The sequence below is a fragment of the Colias croceus genome, chromosome 12 (genome assembly GCF_905220415.1).
Source record: "Colias croceus chromosome 12, ilColCroc2.1".
NCBI lineage: Eukaryota > Metazoa > Arthropoda > Insecta > Lepidoptera > Pieridae > Colias > Colias croceus.
In genome coordinates, this window is record NC_059548.1 from 10,537,541 (window position 1) to 10,555,189 (window position 17,649).

Here is a 17,649-nt window from a genome sequence, read left to right on the forward strand (position 1 = left end):
AAAAAAAAACAAAAAAATAAATTTTATAAACACATTTAATTACTTTTATCAATTCTTCAAAGCTGTCTAAATGACTTTTTTGAATGTCAGTACGCCATAAATATTCTACTAGCCAATCTTCAAAATTTTCTTTATAATTCACTTTGTGAAACCGTCGCTTCAGATTCCGCCACTGGCTCGTGTGCTGGGTGTGTGTCCCATCCTCAGCAATAAATGGATTTTCTGGATTACTGTGATTCACTTTCTTGTGAATATATCCATGAGTCGGCAGGGAATCGTATGCACGCCAACAGTCCGTGTGAATTATGGATCCCTCTGCGACATGTTTCTTGATCAGAGGGATCAGTACCTCTGCCGACCTTTCATTGTTGGGACACACTTCGAGTCTCAACTCATTTGTTTCATCGTCAACCATACCCAGCACCCAGTGACCTTCGACTCGACGACCTCTATTATATTTTCTCCTTCCAAATTTGCTTTCATCTAACTGCACTACTTTACCAGGTCCACCAATCTTTGGCCTTTCTTGCTGGTTCTCCAGCTGGTGGACCACTACTGTCTCCCGGCAATAACTGTACCAATCACAGATTGTTGCTTCGGAGACTGCTATGCCACGTGACCTGGAGCTGCACTCAATCCTGGCTTGATAATAATCATAGTCACGGGCATAACAGTACATTAGTTTGAAAACCACTGGGAGTGGCAGCTTAATATTTTCAAACCAGGTCCCTATCGACCTGGCAACAAATCGTTTTTTGCAGCTCTTTGTTCTGCAAACAAATGATCCAACCGAACCTTTTCGATGTCAATATAGTCATTGGGCTGCGATGATATCTGCAGTTCTTGGTTGCTGATATCAGGCCTCGATCTTCAGAAAATGCAATACACTGCTCTTCTGTTCCCAGCTCAGCTGTAACAATAAAAATAAAATATTACAAATATTTATTGGTAGTAAACTGCTCCGGCGCTGCGGGAAGTGCACCCCCTCCGCTCCTCCGGCTTTTAAAAAACACTCTTGTTGTGTGACAGACAAGACCAAGTGGAAGTGGGGTGCACTGATTCGGATCTGTTACTCAAAGTGACCTTAATCAACCCAAAGCGGGGTGTTATTCGGATTTACTACTATAAGTGACCTAAATCCACCCAAAGGAGACTGAATCTCAATACAGTCATACAGCTTATACATACCTAAAATGCGCTCCATGTTCCACATATTAAGCACTTCCTCTGTGTAGAGGTGCATGCGCTTTGGAGCACGATCTGACGAAGCACGGCTCCCTGAAGGACCCGGCCCACCACTCCCCAAAGGGTTCGGCGAGGCCAAGATCCCGCCACTGCTACACGATGGAGCCGGTGGCTCATTAGAGTCCAACACCGACTTCACCACAGTACCCCCCGGAGGACCCGGCGGCTCATGAGAGTCCAACGCCGATATCACTTCACCACTGCACGATGGAGTCGGCGGCTCATGAGAGTCCAACGCCGATATCACTTCACCACTGCACGATGGAGTCGGCGGCTCATTAGAGTCCAACGCCGACATCACTTCACCACCCTCACTGTCACTAGACATGGCAAAAGCAACAGGAATATTCACAGGGACTCAAGCGATAACACGGAACACCAGCACTACGCGAATCCAAGCTGCGAATGAATAACAAAATGGCGTCACTGGCGTCTATGATTTACGTTCCATATTATGTCATTGACGCGGAAATTTGACATTCACAAATGCTTTTATCGAAACGAGTTGAAGTTTGATATGTCATCGTGTTTTTTTTTTGCACATTTCATAGTAAAGAGTAACAGTAATCACGTTTTGTTTGCACAGTTGGAGGTTATATAACATTTTTTCAAAAAAATATATCTCAAAAACAAATGCACTCCGCACCTTGATATTTTGGTAAATGATACCTCTTAACCATACCTATCTACCAAAAAAATATCAATTTAAAATGAGGTGTTGCTTATTCTAAAGCTGAGCCCAAGTGTGAATATTACTGTTAATATAAGTGTTCACGCTCGCTCACCTGTATGCTCTCCCCATCATGGCACACGAGTGTGGGTTCCGCACGATGGTAATGTTCTCCTTCACGCCACTCACGCGCAGCTAGCACTGAGCGACCTTCTTCAACTGCTGAACCGCCTACGCATACCGCTGTAATACAATTTTGCTTTAAATATGATATACGTATTAAATAAGAATAACTTAAAACACCCACGTCCCACCCACACCATCTCCTCTCAATATATTTAAAATACTCGTGTCACAATGTGAGTTACTATATTCCTCCAAAACGGCTGGACTGATGTACCTATTGACTAGATTTGAGAATCGGCTAAAATTTATTTTGCATATCCTTAAGTGATAAATACGGCAGATAAAAAAAAAACAAATTGTGTAGAATTTATCCTTCCAAATGTAAAAAAGGTGAAAAGGGATATTATTTTAAACGGGGAGGTATTATACCCTGTGGATTCTACTGTTTTTCTTGGATTGACACTAGATGAGAAGTTACAATGGGGGGCCCATGTTGCCGCCACCGCTGCTAAGCTTAGTTCAGCTGCATATGCAGTTCGAAGAATAAGGCATCTCACCGATGTAGACACGGCTAGATTGGTTTATTTTAGCTACTTTCATAGCATTATGTCCTATGGAATTCTGCTATGGGGCAGGGCTGCAGATATTGAAACTATATTTATATTACAGAAAAGAGCCATACGCTCTATATATAATTTACGTGCTAGGGACTCACTAAGAGATCTCTTTAAGAATACTGGTATCCTCACTGTACCATCACAGTATATATTTAATAATATTTTATATGTACACAAAAACGCAGACTTACACACAAGAGTAGGAGATAGACACTGTTATGGCACAAGGAACAGAAATAAAATTGAAATGCCATTTTACCGGTTAGCTAAAGTTAAAAATTCATTTATGGGTCAAGGTATACTTTTTTACAACAAAATTCCTCATAGTATTAAAGAGTTTAGTAGTGCTAAATTTAAGAATTATGTAAAAAACGTCTTAGTTCAGAGAGCCTATTACAGCATTAAGGAATATATTGAAGATAAAAAGCCATGGAGGGTTGTCGCGTGAGAACCGCAGGACAGTTCTTTGGCATATTATGATGTACGGTTACTTACATATTTTGTAAAATTAAATTGTAATACTGAAATGATTTAAAAGAGCAACTATGGAGTTTCTTGCCGATTCTTCTCCATAGATACTGCTTTCCGAATCGGTGGTAAATGATAAAAATATGTATTGACGTTTCAAAAGTGCTTCTCGAAGAAGTCTAATTGAATAAATAAATGTTTGAGTTTGAGTTTGAGTTTGAGTTTGAGTTTTGAGTTTAAACGTGTACAGGGACAGCTAGTAATTATATAAAAACCACAACAACATAATTAACAACAACGCAATGACTTTTACCGCCCGCAAACATCGCCAATACAACGATACAATCGATAAACTGTGTACAATACCAAGCTGACCCCTCCCCCTCCATTTTGCACAACAAGTCACTGCCCCGTCAATCTATACACAAACATTGTGATGAAATAGAGAAATTATTGCTGATGGGAATAAAGGTAAAAAGTAAAGACCGGCTTCTGAATTGAAAATTGATTTGATAAGGTAAGCTAAGCATGGTCTGAAATGTCGTGTTCAGTATTAATAACATTACTAATGAAATTAAATAATTAATAATATTTAAACTCTAAAATACAGTGAAACTTGCTTAAGTGGGACCTGGATAAGTGAGAAACCTCCATAACTGGAACTCATTGTGAGGTCCCAACACTTTGGCACTGAATTACCTCTGTTAGTGGGACGAGGTAAACCTCTATATCTGGGATTTGTTCTTTCGATTTATCATCATAGTTACCTGTATAACTGAGACAGCAAGTAAATTTTATATGCATAAACCTCTGTAACTGAGATAACATTGTTTGTTTACTCATTCTTATTCTGCCCACAAATATCACACGTAATTTCAAGTACGTAAGTACAAATTTTGAGCATCAATTACCTTCAGTTTTAATTTCGCTTTACTATCATACAGGTGTTTTTTTAAATGACCACACCTGTATAACTGAAATAACCTGTACCTATAGTGTATTCTCACCTCTATTAATCGAACCTAATGGAACCACCTCTGTAAATGAGACAGATATTTATTTATACCTGTATATCTGAGACACTGGGTAAGTGGAATACCTCTATAAGTGAAACGAAATTGCAGGTCCCTTGATGTCTCACTTAACCAGGTTTCACTGTAATATAATCTCACCGGCAGCATGGTCAGTCTGGTCGGGCGCGTCGATCTCGTGCTGCGTGCGGAACACGGCGAACGATATGTCGTGTCGCAGCACGTCAAAGTCCCACGTCAGAACACTTTGGGGATCGCGGTTTATTACTATCACTTCGTGGACCTGGGAATTTTATTAGCTATGATTACTATCACTTCGTGGACCTGGGAATTTTATTACCTATGATTACTATCACTTCGTGGACCTGGGAATTTTATTACCTATGATTACTATCACTTCGTGGACCTGGGAATTTTATTAGCTATGATTACTATCACTTCGTGGACCTGGGAATTTTATTAGCTATGATTACTATCACTTCATGGACCTGTATATTAAAAGGTAAATGATTGATCAACTGGTGGAACTAGAATATTTCAACAAAACTTTGCCTAACCTTTCGAATCTTTTATGTTACTTCCTGAAGTGACATAATGAACATATTGTGTCGATTTGTGAATTTTGGAAATGTGTGACGTTTTGATGCAATAAACAGTGGGATAGTTTTGGATTGTATTAAAAAACTTGTGGTTAAACTTTGAAATATTTTTAAGTCAAACATCAAGTACATAAGGAGGAAAAAAGGTGGAATTTTTCCATTGAAAAAGGGAGAATCCTCGACCAGTCTACTCGACTGGCCGGCCGATAAGGCCCCGATGAATACTGTAGGAAAGATGTATTATGATGTGTAGCGAAAACATTTCGCTTGCGCGAGCGAAATGTCGTTAAAATATCGTTAAAATATCGTTAATTTATCCTTGTAAAAACTTGTGTCTTGGAAAAAGCTCACAACTCTTGTCTCCAAAACCATTATTACAATTAAATATACTTATATATCCTCACCTGTCCCTTCCCCAAGCTGACCGATCGATAAATACTATCTTCGCTGAGCGGATCGCCATCACGCTCAGTGAACGCGCCGCTCACGTACAAACTCTTTGGCACTAGACCGCCTTCGTGCACGAAACTCTGTGGAAGATTAATTTTAAAATAACAAGATAAGGTAAACTCGAAATTAAACTGCAATATATAAAATGTTAAAAGAACTAAGATTTAGTTTTGTAAAAGATGTGAAAAGCTTTAGGGTAGGTGAGTCTGATAAACTTAGCTTTCCCAATAAAGGTAATAAAAGCTTAATTCAATAGGCATGACGAAAGATTTTGAAATCCTCTTCCATAATGTGTGTATACGTTTACTATACAAGAAAAACCCTATATTTCGGTAGTATACTTAAATTTAACGAAGATAAATGCCATTTTTCAAAAAATATTTATTAACTGTGCCAAAACAGCTCGCAGGTGTCATGGCGTAGACGTCACTCTTTGGTAAATACGTAATTATTTGTACGCATTGCGAAGAAAATTAAAAAAATATTTATTTAATATGTGTTATAGAAACGAATTTAAAAGTTTATAAGTAGTGTGCAGTATTGCAGTGTGAATCCACATAAAAATAATGCTCAAAAATGTGTTAGTAATTATTTCAAGCGAGAAAATAATAAGAAATTATTGTATAAAGTGTGCGCGGAGAACCCCGAAACCACGTATTCGTGAATTCGCAATTATATTTCTGTTCTGAGTCGATAAAGCATACGTGAAACAATAGAAAATAAATAAAAATGCGTATTCTCAACATATTCATAACAACAAAATACATCTGACGTGAGTTGTTTACTTAATCGTGACGTCACGCGTGTTTTAGTCAAAATGGCGAACTGCAGAATTTCAATGTTTTATTTTATTGATAATCTCATTAATCTTAATGTTTTTAAGATTTTTAAGTCACTATATTTAATTTATTTATTTATCATTTTCCCTTAAAAACACTAATACGATCATTTATGGATACTGTCGTCATGCCTATTTCATGGACAAGTAAACAAATAAAAAACATCTATCTATAATTTTGGTTGTAAACTCATCATGTAAAATATAACTGACGAAATAAAATAGTACTTATTTAATATTAATTCTTTATTTCCAAGAGCCAAGATTTTCATACATTATATTGACACATTTGCACATCTATACTAATACTAGCTGCTCCGCGCGGTTTCACCCCCGTGGCTCCACTCCTGTAGGTAGTAGCGTGATGATATATAGCCTATAGCCTTCCTCGATAAATGAGCTATCTAACATCGAAAGAATTTTTCAAATCGGACCAGTAGTTCCCGAGATTAGCGCGTTCAAACAAACAAACAAACTCTTCAGCTTTATAATATTAGTATAGTTCATTTATCGAGGAAGGCTATATATCATCACGCTAAGACCAACAGGAGCTGAGCAGTGCGGGTGAAACCGCGGGGCTCAGCTAGTTAGATATATTTTTGACTCAGAGTGGAAAAAATTGCGTGTAACAGTAATTCAGCTGACGGAAGCATAAATGCCCAAATTATAAACATATTTACAGTGTTTAAAGCGTGCAATATTATTTAAGATCAAATAATACGAAAAAATGTTCCCAGACAAAGACAACACAATCGAGAATAGTGATAGCTATACAAAAAAGAGTTTTGTCAATATTAAAAAAAATATCCAGAAAAACAAAGCAGGTGAATAATAAATTTGCGTATATTGAAGACATTAAACACACCACAAATATATAAATCGCGTTACAAAGTGTACCATATCCTACTGACAAAACATATGACGTCACGATTGCATTGATATTTGTTTAGATCTCACGTTTCATACAAATTGGTAATACTGATGCGGGACGAACAACGACGTTTCTATTATATCCGACTGTCGCAGCAAATAAAATCGTTTAATTTAACAATTAATTACTTCAAACACAAAATAACAAACGAACAAAGAGTTATAATCAAGAGTTACAACTTATTATCTTACTGTGTTATCTGTTACTTTATAAATCTAGTAAAATTAATTAAAAACTCAAAGCAATAGCAGTTAATAAAACAATTCTATTTTGTAAAAAAGGTCACATAAAAATTCAATACAAATAATAATAGTACAGGACCAAATACGGTACCTTGCTAGGTCCCCCGAGGAAATCCGGGATGAGATCTTTAGGTATGTAGTCTAGCAACCCACCCGGCTGCAAGTAGTCCTTGCCGCCGTAGAATAAGAACTTACTGCGGGTATTCTCATCTGGAATAACAGATTTTATTACATTTAATATTGTGTACTTCGTAGAAAGCTTATGCAAAATCATTCGACGAATGTCTACTTTTTCTAGTATCTTTGAATGAGAAAATATTTAATATTTCATAGGTATGAGGCTGTACGGGTATTATACAGTTCATAATTTATTACTTTAAACGTTAAATGTTACATTGATAAAATTTTAAAACAGCAAGTACACTTTCCAAACCGAAGGTATATAATAATATTAACTTCTTTCTATATTATTATATGATTTAAAAGTGCTACAAAACAAAGTCTAGTTGAATGAATACATATTTTAATTTAAGTTAATTTTTGACTCACCAATAAAAGTGCTAACAATCGTCCACAATATCGGGAACACCCTGGGAGCCCTAACTATCAGCACCCTGCCCATCGTCTCCGGGTAATTGGCCTCCACAATCTGTATGATCCTCAGCAGAGCCCTGACCCCGGGCCTCCAAAGGTGCCGCATGTTCAGACCGTCCAGGTCTACCAGCAGACACCAGGAGTGGACCGCGTGTTCTGATGAACGGGTCGCTTCTTCCAGCAGTTTTAGACCCTCTTCACACACGTGAAGAGTCTGGTGGGAAAGTATAGTTTTGAGAAGGAAACAATGTATTTTAATGTGCGACAAATAGTGAAAAATTTAGAAAGATAATGAAAAAACACTAGATTTATACTAAAAAAAGTCGAAATATGAATAAACTAATGGTTTTATTTTATTCACAAAAACCTGTGGAGACGTGTCGTTTACGAAATTTATAACAATTGTCTACAAAGTCTCTTCTTATCTTACTAACACTAAAATCTTATACAACGTCGCAGTCAGCTTAATCTGACTTTTAATATATTCAGGCAGTTAATTACAAGGCGCCGTTTAATAAAGAGGAGACTCTTAATTAAACGGCTGATTACGCTAGCTGGCTGCGCCATAACTCCTATTATTTTAGTATGATAAGATGTCAACTGACGAAAATGCAAGCAATATTAGAACAATATTAGGCCACTTACTCAATACATAAGTCTACTTTAAAATTAGGATTATAGATACTTCTAAATTTATGGTAAAAATGCGAACTAAAATAAGAAAAAGTGCTTATTTCTTCACCACACAGTAATAAAATAGGTTATAACCTATGAACATAACTAAATAATGCTCACCAACTTAAGTAGGCCATCTTCGCCAATAGATTTGAGCAGTCCTTTAACGTCCATCTGGCCAAGACGAAGAATGTACAGGGGACGTCCGTCTGTAAACAAAAATGATTATATTTTAAATTACGATTGTACTTATTTAAGCCATTTACTCTGGCTTCTTCAGTTTTGAACAGGGAGAACATATTTTAAAGAAGAATAGAGTGGCTTTCTATCGACGAAAGATTCTTAAAAATCGACAAGTTAAATTTTGAGTTCATACCTAAACATAATCAGAAAGATTAATTTTGACGTGACAACGTCTTATAAATTGGTTTGCCGGGTGACACTTCAAGAAACTGCGTTACGCTCCGCTCACGTTATGCGCTCACAATGAGAGCGAGTGAGAGGCACGCGTCCCTTCCACTCGGTTATGGTTAGCCCGCCTAAGAGCGAGAGAGACAGACATAAAAAGTCGTTGTCACGTAAAACTTTCGCCCGTATACCAACTTTACAGGCAACCAATTTTTTTATCGTTTATAGTAAGTATATTAATTAGTGTAGCTTAAAATTCCATGAAGCTAGTTTAGAAGTGATAAGAGAATGTCGTAATAATAACTGCTGTTAAACAAACAAACTACTAGATAAAACAATAACAGAAATCATCAACATTGCACAGTGCATTGAAAAGACATTAAAAAAAATTAAAAATACCATAACATCCACGCCTAAAAGCCGCCACTAATAATCTCCACCAACCTTTATCATGATGATGCCAGCCCCCCGGGAAGTACTGCTTCACCACATCCGGGGTCTCATACTCCGACAGGATCCTGTCCACCTGGTGCTTCTTGCGCCAGAGGAGCGACTGCGAGAGCATCTCCCGCGCTTTCTCTACGTTAAAGTCCCTCGCTCGAAGGAATCGGAGGAGAGTTGTGTCACTTGGCACCTTTTGGGCAACATTTAATACGTTTTTATTAAATATTAAATAAATATTTCAGGATTTTCGCACACGGCACGATCTGATCCCATACTAAGCTTTCGCTTGTGTTATGGAAGCCATATTATTAGCTTCAATAGTATGTTTTGTTTATTTTATAATTTATTGTAAACAGAAGAAATAAAGATATAGAAATAACATAAAATAAGGGAACAACTTGTGTTTGTATTCACATTCGAGGAGTCGATTATTTTTACTCGATTTTGGCCGACTTTATAGGGACATATATAATTCAAACTTTGTAAATTTATCAAGGATCAGTGACAATACAATAATGTCATGAGTTCACGCTAATAGTGTTTTTTAGATTTTTTTTAAACTAACATATTTTTTTTTGAATGTTTTAAATACATATGTTAAAATTCTTAAGTATCTGTAAACTTCTTATTTATTTTAAGTTTATTTTATATCTCTTATTTTTTATCAACGGTATAACGGTATATATGGTATTTTCCCATCTTTGATCTAAATAAACATTTGATAGCACACAAGAAAAAATATATCCGAATACATACACAAACAATAAAGTTTCAGATAAAAATAATATCAAAACAGTCTGGGAAAATGTTCAAACAGTCATAACAGTAAGCCTTACACAAAAGTGTCGGCTTTGTATACATTTTCAGAATAAACAAATTGATCTGGAGTCGAGACGTGACGTTAGCCCTGACCTTAGTTAGCTTTGGGGAAATTTTATACAAATTCAAATTAATTCTTATAAATTATTTGTTCTTAAAGTCTTAGGAATTTAACAAGTTTTATAAAATTCTATTGAAATTAATAATAGTGATAATAAATTACTTTACAACCGACTTCAATAAAAGAGGAAGATTTCAAGTCATTACTTCAGAACTACTTTTTTGTGTTTATTAATTACTTCAGAACTTTCGACTGGGTGAACCGATTTTGATGATTCTTTTTATACCTTCCGCTTGGTCCCATTTCAATGTCCAGTACTAAGCATTTCAAGATGGTTTATTTTTTTGTTTAAAAATGATTATTCCTAGAGTCTATATAATTCTACAGATTATTAAAATCTTATAACTTTTTTTGCAAATTATTATTCTCACAAGAATGTCTTACAATTTTTTTGAAGAATAGAAAAAAATTGATCAAGGCGAGTTTTGAAACCGCGTCTTCCGCTAAAAGACGCAGGTTATCTATAAAGAATTTAAATGCTATAAAACTAAATATCAAATTCAAGCTACCTTTCCTTTCTGTAGATCTGCGATCCACTTCCTCAGCTGCAAGAGCCGTGACTCCTGGATCGGCGTGAGCTCTCCCAAGTACCTCTTGATGTACTCACTGTCCAGAGTGTATTGGTCTATAAATATAAAGATTTTTAATCAGTAAGAAGAACGAAGAAGAGAATTCAGTGAAGTAGATCAGCACAATTGGTGTATTAATAACATTATTCGTAAGAAGATCTAATATTTAAATAAGCTACAAGAAGATCATCTAATGTTCAAATTAGCTAAACAGGGTGTTACAATTTTAACCCATTGAGCCCCGAGCGGCCCGATCGGTCCACGACACAATAGATTTTCTATCATCACAGACACAATAGATTTTCTATTGTGTCTGTGATTCCGGGGCCTGAGTTATTAAACGAAGTTTGTTATACCCATACCTTGCAGTTTGTTTGAGGGTAGATGTAAAGATACTGTTTTAACGTAAAAACGACTCTTCGATACTTGATAAAATTAAAACTGAAGATTTAATACCTATAAATAATGTTGTATGCGATTACCACGCAAGCGAAGCCGCAGGCTAAAGGAGTATAAACGCAAAAATAACTGTATCCGTCCCGTTGTTTATCCCATTTTCACGAGCTGAACGAATTTGGACGTTTGGAATATGGATTTTGACACATCATAAGGACTATGGCTCTTATACTACTTGTGGCTCTTATGGTCCCGATATTAAAACTGAAGAAATAGGTCACCATTTACAGTTACACAATAAGGAATAAACACAAAGAGCACTAAATAAAAAGTTAAAAGAGAAAGTAAAAATAAATCCCCGTTACCCTAATTGCCCTGTCCTACTTGCCTAATGTTCCAAAGGACCTTGATACGTCCTCTCTGGGTCTTCTCAAATCTTTCTCAATACTTTTATACCTCATAAGTTTCAATTATCGGGAACCCAATTGTGTTTTTAGGTCTTGTAAATTATGAATTTTCCCTTTTTAAATGCCTATTGACCTATTTTTATTTAAGGTGACTATTAACTTACGTTTAAATGAAGATTTTTAAATTTACACCGAATGTTGTGCATAATCACAATAATCAAGTCATATACCTAGATCCTAACCTTCTCTAAAAAAGTAGAATAAATTGTTCTGTAAGTTCAACAAACTAAAGTGACCAGATGAAACAAAAAAACACGAGTGCGAATCCTGAATCAATATCTAAAAATACATACAGCAGTATCACCAAAACCTGATAATACCCAAAATTATAATGCCATAAAAAGCAATCGAATTAAATAAATTGCGAAAAATATTGCAATAAACTTATATAAATACCTATTTAATTAATGGAAGTCATTGACCTTAACGCTTGTCTTTAATTATAATTCTCCATCGAGCATAACAAAACTTGCGAAAATACAGCTTTCAAAATAAACGGATTGTTTAAATATTTGCTATTTTGATTAGATCTATCGATTCTATAAGCTATTTCCAATTAAAACTGTATCAAAACATACAGAATCCCTCATCTGTTAAAATTGTTTATCTGTTTATTAATAACTAGGTGTGCCCCGCGGTTTTACCCTTATTGCTCCACTCCTGTTGGTCTTAGCGTGGTGATATATTATAGCCTATAGCCTTCCTCGATAAATGGGCTATCTAACACCGAAATAATTTTCAAATCTGACCTGAGAAGTTAGCGCGTTCAAACAAACAAACTCTTCAGCTATAGAATATTAGTATAGATAAATAGTATCGCTTATCAGAAGAACTGGTAATCCTAAACTTCATAACAAAAACATTAATCAAAACTCAGATTTATCTTCAGATCTTCAATCTGTTCAGAAAATCTATTTATACCTCCAATTATAAGGATAAAACAGGGTTAAAACTTTTTGCATTAAACATCTGCGGTGTTGAACTAAAACTCATTTCGAGTTCCGAGCATTTATTTGTTGAGCTTAGCACTGAGTTTTAAATATCTACGCACGTGTAGGGTTGCCACGTCTAACTTAAAAAAATATTAAATGTTGGCTGTGGCTAAAACCATTAAATTCCTAATTCAGCACCTTAACGGTTGATTTTTGAATAAAAAGTAATCGAATCATCGAAAACGGTCCTGTCGTTTTTCCGTGATTAACCATCTTAATATAAATAATAATTACCTCACCTCATCAAGCAACCCTGCTCAATTGCTGGCACTTGGACATTAAAAAAAATGTCAATAACCTATAAAAGGTCTTGTAATGTAAAAATTCAGTAAAGACTAATCGTTTTCAACACAATGTTCATTGTAACACAAGGAAGAGCGTTTTGCCAACCCTATCTTTATAGGTTAAGTTCAAGGCTGCAGTACTTGAGCAAGAGATATCCTTCCAAGTCGTTATGTAAAAAGCTGATAGACTGCTTTTGTTTTTATACTGTTTCTTATGTAAATGTGGGTATTTTTGTTAATACATGTTCACAGCTAAAAGTATTTAAAAATTAGGTAGTGAACAGCCGGTTTATGAATTCCTTAGAATTCAGAGTCGAAAATTTTCTGACTTAAATTTATGCGTTTTAATAATTTTACATTTGGGGTCTGTCCAAACAGCTTTAGTCTTCAAGACTAGCCTATTATTTAAATAAAGGGCTGAAATTTTTCATAAAGGCACCTTCAAGCGTAGACGACGGTGAAGACTTACATAAGATGACCCTCCTCGTTTGCGTAAGATCTCATCTAAGCCCTCGTTATTTTTCTGTCTTGAAAATCTTTAATGATAAATTTTTATTTTAAATTTTTTAATTATTCGATTTTCATAAAAGGAGATTCACAATTTTCTAGTGATTCAATAAATAAATTATGAATTTAATTCCCTTAATATATTTTTATATCCGCATTTCCATATCGACACAACTAACTTCCAATATTTATCCGATTCCACTTATCCTACCATAAAAAAGCTCAAGGAATATTAATCCCCAACCCATCCACCATATTCCATCTTTCCAAGACCTGAAAAGCTTGTAAATAGTAATTCGAACCCTTATTATCTCCGCTCGGCGTTTGCCGTGGGCGGACACTACTGAAACACCCACGCAGTACGGAAAATCTATTTATAGACACCTGACTTTCCATTGTTTATTTATGACAAGGGTCTTTATCGAACTTCTAAAGATGTTGAAGATCTAATACTGAATGGTCGAGAAGGTACTGGCACTTGGATGACTTTATGGTAGTATTTTCTTGTTTGATTTTACTCGAGTATTATATATTTAGAAATTAAAGATTTTAACGGATTTTAAACGCAATACACATTACTAGCTGTGCTCCGCGGTTTTATTGTTGGTCTTAGCGAGATGATATATATCCTATAGCCTTCCTCGATAAATGGGCGATCTAACACCGAAAGAATTTTTCAAATCGCATAGTTCCCGAGATTAGCGCGTTCAAACAAACTAACAAACTCTTCAGCTTTATAATATAAGTATAGATTATTCTATAATATCCATCCAAAAAATCAATACAATCCGTTAAAATCTTTAATATCTAAATATCTATTGTTTCAGGCAATTTTCGCTAAAATGCCTTAATGCATGGAAAATGTAATCGATCAAGCCATTTCCGACGTTTCTCTTAAAATATCCATTTAGCTTTATATCCGAGTACTATGTTACGTAAGTAGTTTGCTGTTAGAGCTAGGTATTACCTAACTAGTTCCAAGGAAAAATCATTATATGCAAATAGAAAACTCCAAGGTCTACCTGGTCTCTTGAGAATAGAAGCTCGATAAATACCTTTCAGTTTGAGCTTTTAGTAAGAAAGATTCATTTTATGACTCCTTAAGGGATCGAAGTCAGAATTTTGATGAATGACTGTTGCAACTAAGCAGTATACATGTCACATACTATAATCCTTTTTATAAAATGCTGTCAAAAGGAACTTGTGCTAATCTTATATTCAATTTTATACAGCTTTTTCTAGTGTTCCTATAATATTTCCCCATTACGTTATACCTTGATAAAAACATTTAACTTAGTGCTATTCATTTCTGAAACTGTCATACGTAACGGTATCCAAAACAAACTACATAAAAAATAAACAAAAAACCAAACAAAAACCATATATTACACTTATCTATCCCGTCTGAACAGGAATGAAAGAGGCGACGACAGCACATATACTATAATAACAGCACACACTAATACAATCAACAAATTATCCCATCTTGTCCCACTTTCCCTGACCGCTCTTTCATTATCACAGACACAGGGCTTAGGTTTCGTTAAATCATCTTCAGAAAATCTTATCGTATTTGGAATATTATTAAACTCTTCGTTGGCTAATGCAGTATTTCTTACTCTTTCTTCATATGCTTCGTAACCTTTTTTATCGTCATGATTATCTTTTATAGAAATATGGGAAGTTGAGGCTTGGTCATCTAGTTTTGATTTACTTTTGCTTCTACGCCAGAGGCTATGGCTAGATTTCTCGTGTTCTCTATTCGTGGCAGATTTACTGCGCATTCTTAGCAATCTGTTCGACGATTTGGATAGGGCTAGGTTACTTCGTTTGGAGCTTGCAGATGTACCTGGGGAAAGGAGGAGGAGGTTAGGATAGGAAAAGGAAAATATTAGGGAATATAGGGGGATTGAAATAGATGGAATTGGTATTCATATCATAGTTTCCAGGAACAATACTATTTTTTCAAAAAGGCCAATATTTTTATTTATTTAATAAATTATTCTTCTAGATTTTAATAGCGTTATAAACGGGCTTTACAGCGAGTTTTTTGTAATTCAACCTAAAGAGAAATATATTTTGGAAGTTTTTATAAGTTTTGTCTGGCCATGAAATAGAAACTCTGTTTATAATTATTGTAAACTAATGTTCCAAACAAATTCTGATTTTTATTTTGAATTCATCGAGATCTAATTGATAGTGCTTTTATGCAGATATTTGTTTGACCTCACGTTATGTTTTCAATAAAATACAAGGTCTAGGACCCAATTCGTATTCCGTGTCACTATATAAACATATTACAAATTATGAAAAATGTAGTCCTCATTATTTCTATACCCCAATTACATCATTTTCACATATATATTGTGATCTGACATGATTCCCTCTACCAATATGTGCCTTTTTATCACTGCCAATTACGACAAAAATCCTGATCTAACATCACACAAATGAGCGCCACCCCGGGAATATTTCATTTCTAAATACATAATTCCAAAGCCGTAACATTTGCTGGTAATAAACGTCTGCGTCTTGAAATATTTCAGAGCAAGTGACATTCGCCCTGGGGCAATTAGTGAGTTCTAGTCGTTTTCTATGTCACTTTGTGAATTGTTGTTTGTGTCTCTGAATAATTAATGAATGAACAAACGTGTAAGTAACAGGGTGAAGGAAATTTCGGGAAAATTATATCAAGCTACCATATTTTAAACTAGCTTTCGCCCCGCGGCATCGCCCGCACAGTCAAAGAAAAACCCGCATAGTTCCCGTTCCCGTGGGATTTCCGGGATAAAACCTATCCTATGTCCTTTCTCGGGTATAAAAATATTTATATCTATACCAAATTTCATGCAAATTGGTTTAGTAGTTCAGGCGTGATTGAGTAACAGACAGACAGAGTTACTTTCGCATTTATAAAATTAGCATAGCAAGTCATAGAAACATAAATTACGAAAACAATGTAAATCATGTATTGGTTTCGTAGAATGTAATTCTCCTTTTCCCAAGATTCAATCGTCAGAACATTGGACCGGACCTCACTTCTAGAACTCGGACAAATATTTTGGCTCTTTAGTGACAAGTACTCCACGAGTTATGAAAAAATATGCTTAAACTCTACTTCACATAAATCAATATAAAACTTCTCCCTAAGATGGGAAAATTTCCAAGCCGTCTAAGTTATATCACTTTAAGCTTGAACCTAAGTTATTAAATATAAAGTAGAAGATAACTTACAGCGACTCCGTCCTGACGGAATGCATTATTCAAAACTACCCGCCTCCAAGTTGCTCCAAATATAGAACTGAATATTTATTATTACCTCAATATTTTTGATGCCAAAACTTATTTGAAGGTGGAAGTTAAACAACAATTCTGTTAGTACTTGTTCTTTGGATTATGGCATATATACAATTTTATCAGTTTTTAGGCGTTTATTTAAAAAGTGATTTGGTAATGGGACTTTGTATATCTGTACATCTACAAAAATACGAGTGGATAGTGTATGTATGTTTATGACTTCATGTTTCAATACAAAACTGCTTAATCGATTGCGCATTGCAATATTAAGCAGAGATAAATTAGGCCAATTTTCATTTTTACCACATTCAGAGAAACGCATTTTTTATATTATTCTATGTCCTAATAATTTTAATAAGCATGCGCCATTTTGTTTAACACTTTTTCATAGTCTCGTTTTAATAGCGAGACTTTTAAAACAACCGAGCTATAAAAAGGCACAAAAAATGCAAAATGGACGTTATCTCGACACAAAATCTCACTTATCATAAATAAATAATTATGCAAAGTAGTTATTATCATAGCTTCAAACGACCAATCTTGGCGACGAGCAGTCTTAAAAATGCTATTAGGCTGTTTGCACACGGAGCGGGTAAACGCGTGAATTCATTTTATCCAGGAAAAATAAATTAGTTCTCATCGTGTAGGAAAAAATAATATATTTGAGTATATTATTGAACAAACCTACTATGTAGTTTAAAAAAATATTTCTAAGAATGTAGCAAATAGGAAATAAAATTATTTTATTCGATATTTTGCAATGATGACATTTTGTTGAGATGACCAAAGAGTAAGTTAGTAACAGGAGTATCATTTTTACGAAAAATGTGACATTTTTTCAATCTAATCGCACCTCCTG

General features: G+C 35.1%; 1 protein-coding gene across 2 annotated transcripts in view; it reads right to left on the reverse strand.

The window, feature by feature from the left end:
* The window catches only part of LOC123696536 (protein real-time), a 53,956-nt gene that overhangs the window by 8,896 nt on the left and 27,411 nt on the right, over positions 1–17,649 (reverse strand). For both annotated transcript variants that reach the window (XR_006752093.1, XM_045642809.1), the window contains exons 6-13: positions 10,788–10,903; positions 9,339–9,528; positions 8,607–8,695; positions 7,767–8,025; positions 7,309–7,427; positions 5,161–5,286; positions 4,299–4,440; positions 2,031–2,158 (exon numbers count right to left, since the gene is read on the reverse strand). Coding sequence is in view for 1 of the 2 variants with exons in the window: in XM_045642809.1 (XP_045498765.1) it covers positions 2,031–2,158; positions 4,299–4,440; positions 5,161–5,286; positions 7,309–7,427; positions 7,767–8,025; positions 8,607–8,695; positions 9,339–9,528; positions 10,788–10,903 (1,169 nt within the window). In the remaining variant the exon portion in view is untranslated. The remainder of the gene's footprint in view (positions 1–2,030; positions 2,159–4,298; positions 4,441–5,160; positions 5,287–7,308; positions 7,428–7,766; positions 8,026–8,606; positions 8,696–9,338; positions 9,529–10,787; positions 10,904–17,649) is intronic.